The sequence below is a fragment of the Symphalangus syndactylus genome, chromosome 6, assembly GCF_028878055.3.
Source record: "Symphalangus syndactylus isolate Jambi chromosome 6, NHGRI_mSymSyn1-v2.1_pri, whole genome shotgun sequence".
Lineage (NCBI taxonomy): Eukaryota > Metazoa > Chordata > Mammalia > Primates > Hylobatidae > Symphalangus > Symphalangus syndactylus.
Window position 1 is genome coordinate 98,646,534 of NC_072428.2, and position 12,076 is coordinate 98,658,609.

Sequence of the window (12,076 nt, forward strand, 5' to 3'; positions counted from 1 at the left end):
TCCACTGATTAAACCCCAAATTTCACAGATTCAGTTTAGTAAACTAGATTTAGTTTAAACTAGATCCACCTCTCTGGTTCAAGCAATTCTCCTGCCTCAGCCTCCCGAGTAGCTGGGATTACAGGAGCGTGCCCGACTAATTTTTTTTTTTTTTTTTTTTTTGAGACGGAGTTTTGCTCTTTTTGCCCAGGCTGCAGTGCAATAGCGTGATCTCAGCTCACTGCAATCTCTGCCTCCCAGGTTCCAAGCGATTCTCCTGCCTCAGCATCCTGAGTAGCTGGGATTATAGGCACCCACCACCATATCCAGCTAATTTTTTTGTATTTTTAGTAGAGATGGAGTTTCACCATGTTGGTCAGGCTCGTCTCAAACTCCTGTCCTCAGGTGATCCACCCGCCTCGGCCTCCCAAAGTGCTGGGATTACAGGCGTGAGCCACCGTGCCCGGCCTAATTTTTGTATTTTTAGTAGAGATGAGGTTTCACCATGTTGGTCAGGCTGGTCTCAAACTCCTGACCTCAAGTGATCCGCCTGCCTGGGCCTCCAAAAGTGCTGGGATTACAGGTGTAAGCCACTGTCCCTGGGCGTGAAGCACTATTTTAATAGAGAATAGTATCTGCAACAAGAATGGAACTGAAATATTACCAGTACACCATTTACTATAGAAATAAGACTTCTGAGACACTCACGAAAACCTGAGCATTAAAACAATTTTTATTCTATATTTTAAAAATAAGAGTTGAGGAATTTATTACATTTATAAAATAGACCATTTTTCCTCTTTGCCTTTTTGAAAAGGGCAGATATTTTACCTGTATAAGACTGAAAATTCATTTTCACATCTCTTTCCATTGCCGTCTTGTATTATTTGCAGAATTTACTTTTTGGGTTCCTTTGGATAAAGCAAGCGCTGGCCTTGTTATAAAATGAGGGTTATCTCAGGTGAATTACCGTTCTTCAGATAACCAGTTTCAAGTACAAATGAGAACAAGAACGGCTAAAAACTGATGCACCACACAACTGGGTTTGCCTTTTGTTGGAGAGTGAAAAGAGCTAAAGAAATAGGGATGGTAGGTGCCATGCTACGTGGCTTATATTAGGTGTCAGTAAAAAAAGGACTGAGTTGTATATATGGGAAACTTTAAAAAAGAAAGAAAGAAAGAAAAAAAAGAAAAAGAAAGAAAAAGAAAGAAAGAAAGAAGCCATGGCCAGAGTTCACTTGTGTAATGTATTATTTAAGAAAGAAATAAGCCAAGCACAAATGAGGGACATACTTAACTTCAGCTGTGAAACAGATGAACTACATCAGTTTAGGACTAGAGTGACCTTATGATGAGGTGCAAATATGTAAATATGCATAAATATTACTTTATTGTGCTTGAAATTTGCTTTATTATGAAGAATTCCCAAGAATATTCTGATTTCCAATTATTTGTTTTTTTCTTGCATTTACGAGTTGTTCTTAGTTGCATGTAATATTTGTGGTCTGAAAGGACTATTTTATATTATCTTTAGAAATTGGTAGTTTCCTATTATATACTATGTCTAAAGTTTATATAACTCGGATGTTAGAAAATTTTACAGCTAGCTTTCCTCATTTTACAAATGAGATATGCAAAGCCTACAGACATTTGCCTTCCTCAAGGTCACAAACAGAAGGGTTCTTGCAGCAAAGGCAGGATTCGCATCCAGACTCTCAACTCCACTCTTTGAACCACATCTCACAGCCTCTGTGAATTGACATTGCAAAGAAGCACTATGACTATCTGGGCAACAGGGTCTAGCTTTAGTTTATATGTCTAAAACAAGGGGCACTAACCTTTGTTTCATTTTTCTTGAGAAATCTAAACATTCCATGTAAGGATTTATGTGACAAATAGATGCAACAAAGATGAATTTGTTTGGCATAAACAATGTTCCATGTAAGTGCATCTTACCAACTTCTGTGAAATCCAGACAGTTCAAAGGAGTTAATAAGGTAAAACAAGCCTAACTTTTTTTTTTTTTTTGAAGATGGAGTCTTGCTCTGTCGCCCAGGCTGGAGTCCACTGGCGCTATTTGGCTCACTGCAACCTCCGTCTCTCAGGTTCAAGCCATTCTCCTGCCTTAGCCTCCCAAGTAGCTGGGACTATAGGTGTGCGCCACCATGCCTGGCTAATGTTTGTATTTTTATTAGAGACGGGGTTTCACCGTGTTGGCCAGGCTGTTCTTGGACTCCTGACGTCAGGTGATCTGCCTGCCTCAGCCTCCCAAAGTGCTGGGATTACAGGTGTGAGCTACCGTGCCAGGCCCTAACTTCTTATTTTTAAGCATACTGCTGCCAGGTGTATTCAAAGGCTAAAGGGGAGCTACATTATGAACAAAAATTAATTTTAAAATGACATTAGCCTTTTAAGAACAGATTAGTTTATTTTTGTTAATGATAGGAATATCTCCTCAGTAAGTTCAAACCATTTTATAACAGGGAAGAATAAGCTAGTGTTAGATCTGGAAAAATTAATACAGCATTATCTTGAAACTTCAGGGGTAGAAAGTGGTTGACTGGAACTTCACCTTTTTTAACCAAACAATGTTAAAATAAACATATTTGAATAGAAAACTTTATCTGGTTCTTTTTCATGTCAAATGTAAAATACTTTAATAGAGAAAATTCCATTTTTCTGCATCTATTTAGACGATATTACAATAAAAGGCAGTGTGGATTGGAGAATGTAGCTAGTGAGAATATTAGGTAATGTAAATTTAGGAAGAAATTAGCTTTTCCATTTGAAATAAAATCAATGATCACATAAATTCAACATGATTATGAGGACTAAAGTAAAAATATACAGTACAATATAGCTTTCAGTTTCTTGTTTGGCACATATATTAATACATTTTCAAACATCAAACAATATAACACCAATATCTACTAAAATCAACTAGCACAGTAAGGTTACTAAAGCTTAGTTAATTATTAACATCTTAAAAGCCTGGTTCCCATATGAATTCTGTAACCAAGAATATTCTCTGTGCTGTGCAAGCTGGTCGAAGTACCGTCTTTTTCAGGATTCTCCAGAATTCATAAGTATTTCAAAGTCAACTCATGTCAAACCCCACAATTCCTTATTGAATGTGGTTGATCTTCTGAACAGGCCTTCATTTATGAGAACATCAGCATATACTCATCACAATTTTGAAAAGAATGGGAGTCCTTCATACATATCAGTTTTTAATTTTATCCAATCATTAATTTTCTGCAGAGTTGTTTTTTCTTGACTTAATATTTTTGCAACTTTTTTCATTTTTTGTTCATTTCTTTCTATGTATTTCAACCCTTCCAACTGCAGCTGATCCAGCTTTTCATTTCGACTTTCATCTAGAGGTATGTTTTCACACATTACAGGATTGAATCTAAAATAGGTGTCAGGAGGTAACAGGCCATCAAGCATTATATGGACTTCTGTTAAAGCAAAAAAGAAAAGGATAGGGGGATAAGAAAAGAGGGGATAAAGTGAGCAATGAATTGTTAATTTATCTTTATTTGAAATTAACTTCTTTTTAGGCACATTACAAAGATTCACTAATTTCATTATTCAAACTAACAGTAGAAGTAATCCATAATAATGGGTAAAACTACAAGATAAAATTCATCTTCCAAGATACATTATTCTGTGAAATTAGTATACTTGTTCTATTCTCTCTGTGCTTTTGGTCATACTGTTCACCACTGCTGAAATGCCCTTTCCAACTTTCCTTTTTTTGTTGTTTTTAATTTTTTGGGATCATCTTCATTGACATATCATTTACATCCAGTGCAATTCACCAATTTTAACTGTATAGTTTGACAAGTTTTGACAAATGTATACATTTGTGTAAGCACAACAATAATCATGACATAGCCATTTCCATCACTGTAAAAAGTTCCTTTAAGCCTCTTTATAGTTGGTGCCTGCCTTCGCTTTCCTAGAATTTCATACAAACAGAATCAAAAGTATCTACCTTCTTTTATGGGCAAAATACTTTTGAGATTCATCCATGTTGTAGCATATATCAATAGTTCCTTTCTTTTCACTGCAAAATGGTGTTCCATTGTATAGATACAACACAATTTGTTCTCTGCAGTTCTGGTCTGGCTCTCTTCAGTTTTTAGCTACTAGAAATAACCCTATTATGAACATTTACACATAAGTCTTCATGTGCATATGATTGCATTTCCCTTGGGCAAAAACCTAGGAATAAAATTGCTGGTTCATATGGTAAAGGGTATGCTTATTTTAAAAAAAACCTGCCACACTGTCTTCCATTTTTGTATTCCAACCACTAATACATTAGAGTTCTCACTGCTCTACATCTTTGCCCAAAGTTAGTATGTCAAGTCTTAAGTTTTGCATTATAGAGGTATTGGTATCTTGCGGTTTTTCATTTCCCTAATGACTAATTATGTTGAGAAGGTTTTCATGTACTTATTAGTCATTTGTATATCTTCTTCAATGAAGTGTCTGTTCAAATCTTTTGCCCAGTTTTTTCACTGAATTGCTGTGTCCTATATATATGACAGTGGTGCAATCATGGCTCACCACAATCTCGAACTCCTGGGCTCAAGTGATCCTCCTGCCTCAGCCTCCCAAGTAGCTGGGACTACAGGTGTGTGCCACCATGCCCAGATAGTTTTTTATTTTTCTGTAGAGATGGGATCTCACTATATTGACCAGTCTGAAACTTCTGGGCTCAACTGATCCACCCAAAGTGCTGGGATTACAGGTGTGAACCACCATACCTGGCCTATATTTTTTATATATACACACGTATACATACATATACACATACATATGTTATATGAGAATTCTCTATATATTTTGAACTTGATTATATATTATACCTCATGATGGGTCAGATACACGTTTTATCACTATTTTAGTGTATGACTTGCCTTTTCATTTTATAAAAAGTATCTTTTAAAAAGCAGAATTTATAATTCAAAGTCTAATTTATCTCTTTCTTTCCTTTCTGATTCATATTTTCTATGTCCTATCTAAAAAAATCTTTACCTACCCAAGGTCATTAAGATTTTCTCCAGCATACTCTTCTATATGTTTAATAGTTTCAGCTCTTAGATTCAGGTTTCCATCTAAGATCAGGAACAGAGTAAGATGTCTACTCTCACACCTTCCAGTAAGCATTGTACTGGAGGGTCCTTTTCAGTGCCGTAAGGCATTAAAAGGAAATGAGTGCATGTAGATTAAAAAGAAGTAAAACTCTATAGACAACCTGGTTGCCTATGTTGACAATTTTGAGAAAGCTATAAAAAGCTACTAGAATAAGTGAGTTTAGCAAGTTTGAAGTTACATAAGGTCAATAACAAAAATCAGTTGTATTTCTGCATATTAGCCATGAGCAACTGTGATGCATTCCAAGTTACTTTTGTGTATGGTGCAAAGGGTCAAGGTCAACGCTGTGGATATAGGTATCTAATAGTCCTGCACCATTTGTTGAAAAGACTGTCCTTTCCCACTGAGTTACCTTAGCACCTTTGTAAAAAGTCTTTTGAGTTCACATGTATAAATCAATTTCTGGACTCTCTATTACATACCATTGATTTATATATCTATCTTTATTCAAACATCACAGTTCCTTGCTTAATGTAGTTGTATAGTCTTTAAATCAGCAGATTAAGTCCTCCAACTTTTTTTTCTTTTTCAAAATTGTGTCAGATATTCTAGGTCAGGGGTCCCCAACTCCTGGGCTGCACAGCAGGGGGTGAGTGGCAGGGCCAGTAAGCAAAGCTTCATCTGCATATGCAGCTACTCTCCATCGCTTGCATTACTGCCTTAGCTCCACCTCCTGTCAGATTAGTGGTGGCATGAGATTCTCATAAGAGTGCAAACCCTATTGTGAACTGAGCATGCAAGGGATCTAGGTTGCGTGCTCCTTAGGTGAATCTAATGCCTAATGATCTGTCACTGTCTCCCATTACCCCTAGATGAGACCATCTAGTTGGAGGAAAACAAGCTCAGAGCTCCCAATTCTATATTACGGTGAGCTGTATACTTATTTCATTATATATTACAATGCAATAATACTAGAAATAAAGTACACAATAAATGTAATGTGCTTGAATTATCCCAAAACCATCCCTCCCCTCCCCGCCCCCATGTGTGGAAAAACTATCTTCCATGAAACCAGTCCTTGGGACCAAAGAGGTTGGAGACCACTATTCTGGGTCCTTTGCATATCCATATATATTTTACGGTCAGCTTGTTAATCTCTATTCCTCAAAAGCCTGCTTGGATTTTGAGAGGAATTGTATTGAATCTATGTATCAATTCGTGATGTGATACCTTAACAATATTGAGATTTCCAATTCATGAACACAGTATATGTACTGATTTATTTAGGTCTTTAATTTCTCTCAGTAATGTTTTGTTGTTTTCACTGTTCAGATCTTGCACGTAGCCCACAAATTTTAGTTTCATTGGCCTCCTTGAACTGCAAACTTTGTTTCCCCAACTCCAAGAGACTACCCCACTTTTCTGGTGCTATAGAATAGAAACTATGCTATAGTATAGAAACTCTTTTCAGGCAGCAAGCTGGACAATAATAGTGATGACCTCATTCATTCTCCTTTCAGAGATCACTGTCCTATGTTACCTGTTATCTAATGTCTGAAAACCATTGTTTTGTCTACTTTTCTAGTTGTTTAAGGTAAGAGGAAATATCTGGTCCCTAATATTTTATGATGTCCAGAAGAGGAAGTCTTAACTCTCTTTTAAAATGTCCAAATCGCTTTTTCTCCGCTGGCACCGGCGCCTCTCCCCGCCCCTCCCCAGCCATGGCATTCACATTCATGGCCTTCTGCTACATGCTCTCGTTGCTGCTCACTGCCGCACTCATCTTCTTCGCTATTTGGCACATTATTGCATTTGATGAGCTGAAGACTGATTACAAGAATCCTACAGACCAGTGCAATACCCTGAATCCCCTTGTACTCCCAGAGTACCTCATCCACGCTTTCTTCTGTGTCATGTTTCTTTGTGCAGCAGAGTGGCTTACAATGGGTCTCAATATGCCCCTCTTGGCATATCATATTTGGAGGTATATGAGTAGACCAGTGATGAGTGGCCCAGGACTCTATGACCCTACAACCATCATGAATGCAGATATTCTAGCATATTGTCAGAAGGAAGGATGGTGCGAATTAGCTTTTTATCTTCTAGCATTTTTTTACTACCTATACGGCATGATCTATGTTTTGGTGAGCTCTTAGAACAACACACAGAATAACTGGTCCAGTTAAGTGCATGCAAAAAGCCACCAAATGAAGGGATTCTATCCAGCAAGATCCTGTCCAAGAGTAGCCTGTGGAATCGGATCAGTTACTTTAAAAAATGACTCCTTATTTTTTAAATGTTTCCACATTTTTTGGTTGTGGAAAGACTGTTTTCATATGTTATACTCGGATAAAGATTTTAAATGGTATTACGTATAAATTAATATAAAATGATTACCTCTGGTGTTGACAGGTTTGAACTTGCACTTCTTAAGGAACAGCCATAATCCTCTGAATGATGCATTAATTACTGACTGTCCTAGTACATTGGAAGCTTTTGGTTATAGGAACTTGTAGGGCTCATTTTGGTTTCATTGAAACAGTATCTAATTATAAATTAGCTGTAGATTATCAGGTGCTTCTGATGAACTGAAAATGTATATCTGACTAGTGGGAAACTTCATAGGTTTCCTCATCTGTCATGTAGATGATTATATATGGATACATTTGCAAAAATAAAAAGTGGGAATTTTCCCTTCGCTTGAATATTATCCCTGTATATTGCATGAATGAGAGATTTCCCATATTTCCATCAGAGTAATAAATATACTTGCTTTAATTCTTAAGCATAAGTAAACATGATATAAAAATATATGCTGAATTGCTTGTGAAGAATGCATTTAAAGCTATTTTAAATGTGTTTTTATTTGTAAGACATTACTTATTAAGAAATTGGTTATTATGCTTACTGTTCTAATCTGGTGGTAAAGGTATTCTTAAGAATTTGCAGGTACTTCAGATTTTCAAAACTGAATGAGAGAAAATTGTATAACCATCCTGCTGTTCCTTTAGTGCAATACAATAAAACTCTGAAATTAAGACTCAAAAAAAAAGTCCAAATCCTATACATCCTTTAAGACCCATATCAAGTCTACTTTATGTCTTATAAGCTGTCTACACCAATCAAGTTTTCTCATTCCTCTTCTTAATTCATAGTCTTAATCACTTACAATCATTTACCATTCATTTAGCAATTCACCACAGATTAAACCTATAAAATTATTTACACACACACAAGAATCCTATTCTGCTGTAAAAAAGAAGGAAATCCTGCCACTTGCAACAACATGGATGAACTTGGAAGATATTCTGCTAAGGGAACTATGCCAGACACAGGAAAATGGGTAGTGCATGGTAACATTTACATGTGGAATCTAAAATAGTTGAACTAAAAAAAAGAGGAGACTGGTAGTTTCCAGACACTGGGGAGTGGGGGAAATGGGGAGATGTTGGTCAAAGGGTACAAATTTTCAGTTATGACTGCCTACTAGAGATCTGATGTACAGCACGGTAACTATAGTTAGTAACAATGTATTAAGTATTGTTTACTTGAAATTTGCTACGGGAGTAAATCTTAAGTGTTCTTACCAGGCACACACAAAATAGTAACTATGTCAGGTGACAGATATGCTTATTAGCTGGATTGTGGGAATCATTACACAAGGTATACTTATAATAAAACAACGTGTTGTACAACTTAAATATATACAATTTTTATGTCAGTCTGACCTCAATAAAGCTGAGAAAAAAATAGTATTTTACTGATCTGGCAACAAAATTTCAGACAGTGAAAAATCTAGCATATGAGATTTTTTTGGTTTTCATTCAATGAATAAAAGTCCTCAGTGGAGAGTTTAAGATTCTCACTTACGTTAATGACTTGGCCAATAATATGCTGATATGAAAAGAATGAGATTCAAATACAAGGAGCTGTTAAGTGGTAATAATTTTTTTTTAATTTAATAAAACGTTTCACCCAATAACTAAAAACAAAATAGTAAAATGAGGAAATCTAAACCTCAAGGCAAGGCCCGGTGGCCCATGCTAGTAATCCTAGCACTTTGGGAGGCCAAGGCAGGAGGATCACTTAAAGCCAGGAGTTTGAGACCAGCCTGGGCAACACAGGGAGACCCCATCTCTACAAAAAAAGGTCTAAAAAATTAGCTGGGTGCAATGGTATGCACCTGTAGTCCCAGCTGCTCAGGAGGCTGAGGTGGGAGGACTGGTTGAGCCAGGAGTTTGAGGCTGCAGTGAGCTATCACTGTCACTGCATTCCAGCCTGGGCAACAAAGTGAGATCCTGTTTCTAAGAAACACACACACACAAACACTTCAAGGCCAAAACCTGAAATTCAACATACGCTCACTGAATGCCTACTATATGCCAGGCACCGTAGTCAACAGCAAACTGGGTAAGTCAAAGTAAACTGGATAAATTCTTGCCTTGCATTCTTGTAGGACAGAAGGATAGTAAGTAAACAATCAAATATGTAATATATAATTACAATGAGATAAACTCTAAGAGAAAAAGAAGCAGGCTAAGAAATTAGAGTGAGATGATAAGGAAAATGGAAAAGCAGTCAGGAAAGGTTTCTCTGAGGTCCCTCTGACATTTCAACAGAGACCTGAATGAAATAAGGGTCAAGTGCCTATCTGGGGAAATAGCCTTATAGAGAGAGGATATAGCAACTGCAGAGGCCCTGAGGCAGGAGAGTTCTTAGCAAGTTTGGTGACCACCAAGAATTATCGGGTGGTTGGACACACTTTAGAGAAGGTACACAGTTGAAAGAGGGTTCTGAGAAGCAGACAGACATTATTTGTTTTTGTTTTTTTTTTGAGATGGAGTCTTGTTCTGTAGCCCAGGCTAGAGTATAGTGGCGCAATCTTGGCTCACTGCAACCTCTGCCCCCAAGGCTCAAGTGATTCTCCTGCCTCAGCCTTCCAAGGAGCTGGGATTACAGGTGCACACTACCATGCCTGGCTAATTTTTTGTATTTTTAGTAGAGATAGTGTTTTACCACACTGATCAGGCTGGTCTCAAACTCCTGACCTCAAGTGATCCAACTGCCTCGGCCTCCCAAAGTGCTGGGATTACTGGTGTGAGCTATCGTGCCCAGCCTAATTTGCATTTTAAAAGGATGACTTTGGTCTCTGTATGAAGACTAAACTATAAGGGCAGCAAGAGTAAAAGCAAGAACACATTCTCATTCCAGTTTGCCTTGACAGTATTAAATAATTGAATGCCCTTTACTCTAAATCTTTGCTATCATGTATATGTTTGAACCAATCTGACTCCTTTTGTTGCTTTTCCCTTTCTTAACTGGCTTCAGAGTCTCCAACAAAATGTGCTATCCAGCTTTAGGTACTTCTCCAACAGTAAGTGGGCAAAGGTAGCACTAGCTCTCAAATGGAAAACAGTCTCTGTTCTAGAGTCACCTAACAAGAAACAAGTGAGAAAGGAAAACAAAATGTTTCCTCCCATGTACTTCCTAAACCCACAATACAGACATATCATATGCCTTTGCAGTTAGGACCAACATATGCCACCAAAAAACTGCTACAATGCTAGGAGTTGAAGTATTTTAAAGCAGCAAACAAGACTAACCTTCTGTATCTGTAGCACTGTTGATAACATTAGAAAGTTTGGTTTTCAAGCTTGTGTATGTTACCGTGTTTCTCACATCACTCTCATAACGTCCAGTGCCCAGGGATACTATGCACTCTAATGGCACATCTGGCCAAAGACATTTACACTCATGCATAGCTAATGCCGAAGGGTTATTCAGAAGCAAACCTCCATCCTGCAAAATATAAGTTAAAAAAAGAAACTCTTAAAACTTATTCACGGGGAAAGTTGAACTATGTAATAAGCTAAATAAATTATTTAAAACCAAGAGGTTCCTTAAAAGTGCATTTCTTTTATAGACTACAGCTGCAAAAAAATCCATGTGAAGACTCATTGGCCTCATAAAGAAACTTATTAAGTTTTCCTTTCCTATTATGAAAGTTCTTTGAACTTCTTAAATTGCTTTGCATATTTTGCTAAAAAATATTGAAATAAACTGAATTACTTTTCAAAGACACATTATCTTATTTAGTGGTTAATACAGGTTCTACTTAAAGCCTAACAGAAAAGAACTGTGGTTCTACCAAACAATTAAAATTAGTTCTTCTCTCACAAGTCAAATATAACCAAATAATTCTAAGTTAGTTGAAATTCTATTAACAATACAATTTCAATGGATCACATTCATTATAATGCAGATATAATGTAAATAACATAGATAAAACTTTATATTTCTAAGTATGTATCAATAATCAATATTATTTTGAAGACTTCAAAAGGAAACAAAGGTATTAATAAAATATGCTGATACAGCACTATAAAAATGTAGTAGAGTAAAAGTAGATAAAATTATGGTCCAACTATAATAAAATGTATTGTAGAACCATATTAAAATATATTACATCATAAACATTATATTGTATTTAAAATCTAGAAAAATACGCTGAGCATGGTGGCTCATGCCTGTAATCTCAGCACTTTGGGAGGCCGAGGCAGGAGAATCGCTTGAGTCCAGGAGTTCAAGACCAGCCTGAGCAACATAGGGACACTTGGTCTCTACAAAAAATAAACAAAATTAGCCAGTCATGGTGTACATGCCTGTAGTCCCAGCTATTCAGGAGGCTGAGGTGGGAGAATTGCTTGAGCCTGGGAGGTCAAGGCTGCAGTGAGCTGAGATCACACCATTGCACTCTAGCCTGGGCGACAGAGCAAGACCTTGTCTCAAAACCAAACCAAAACAAACCAGATAAAATCTAGAAAAACATATCTGATTTAAAATGTTTTAAGTGACTGCTCAGCCTCCTTCTCCTGTTCAGCTCCCATCCATGTCAGTTAACCGTCTGCTGAGTACAGGGAAAGGCATTTCTTCAGTGGTAAACAACCTGAATAAACTCGAATGATTTTTGATGTCACTGGTGCTTGGC

At 37.0% G+C, this 12,076-nt stretch overlaps 2 protein-coding genes across 4 annotated transcripts in view; one reads left to right on the top strand and one right to left on the bottom strand.

Annotated features, from left to right (window-relative positions):
- Positions 1 to 2,387: 2,387 nt before the first annotated feature.
- Positions 2,388 to 12,076, bottom strand: part of PNPLA8 (patatin like phospholipase domain containing 8) — a 79,965-nt gene continuing 70,276 nt past the window's right edge. For all 3 annotated transcript variants that reach the window (XM_063642118.1, XM_055283700.2, XM_055283699.2), the window contains 2 exons: positions 10,692 to 10,887; positions 2,388 to 3,440 (listed from right to left, as the gene is read on the bottom strand). In XM_063642118.1, the coding sequence (XP_063498188.1) occupies positions 3,166 to 3,440; positions 10,692 to 10,887 (471 nt within the window). In that variant the 3' untranslated portion in view covers positions 2,388 to 3,165. The remainder of the gene's footprint in view (positions 3,441 to 10,691; positions 10,888 to 12,076) is intronic.
- Positions 6,176 to 8,140, top strand: LOC129484890 (protein cornichon homolog 1-like). The gene has a single exon (XM_055283702.2). It carries the CDS (start codon positions 6,714 to 6,716, stop codon positions 7,242 to 7,244), a length of 531 nt encoding a protein of 176 aa, XP_055139677.2. The 5' UTR covers positions 6,176 to 6,713; the 3' UTR covers positions 7,245 to 8,140.

Coding starts and splice junctions, on each gene's coding strand:
- LOC129484890 (XM_055283702.2), top strand. CDS start 6,714: ATGATGTCCAGAAGAGGAAGTCTTAACTCTCTTTTAAAATGTCCAAAT.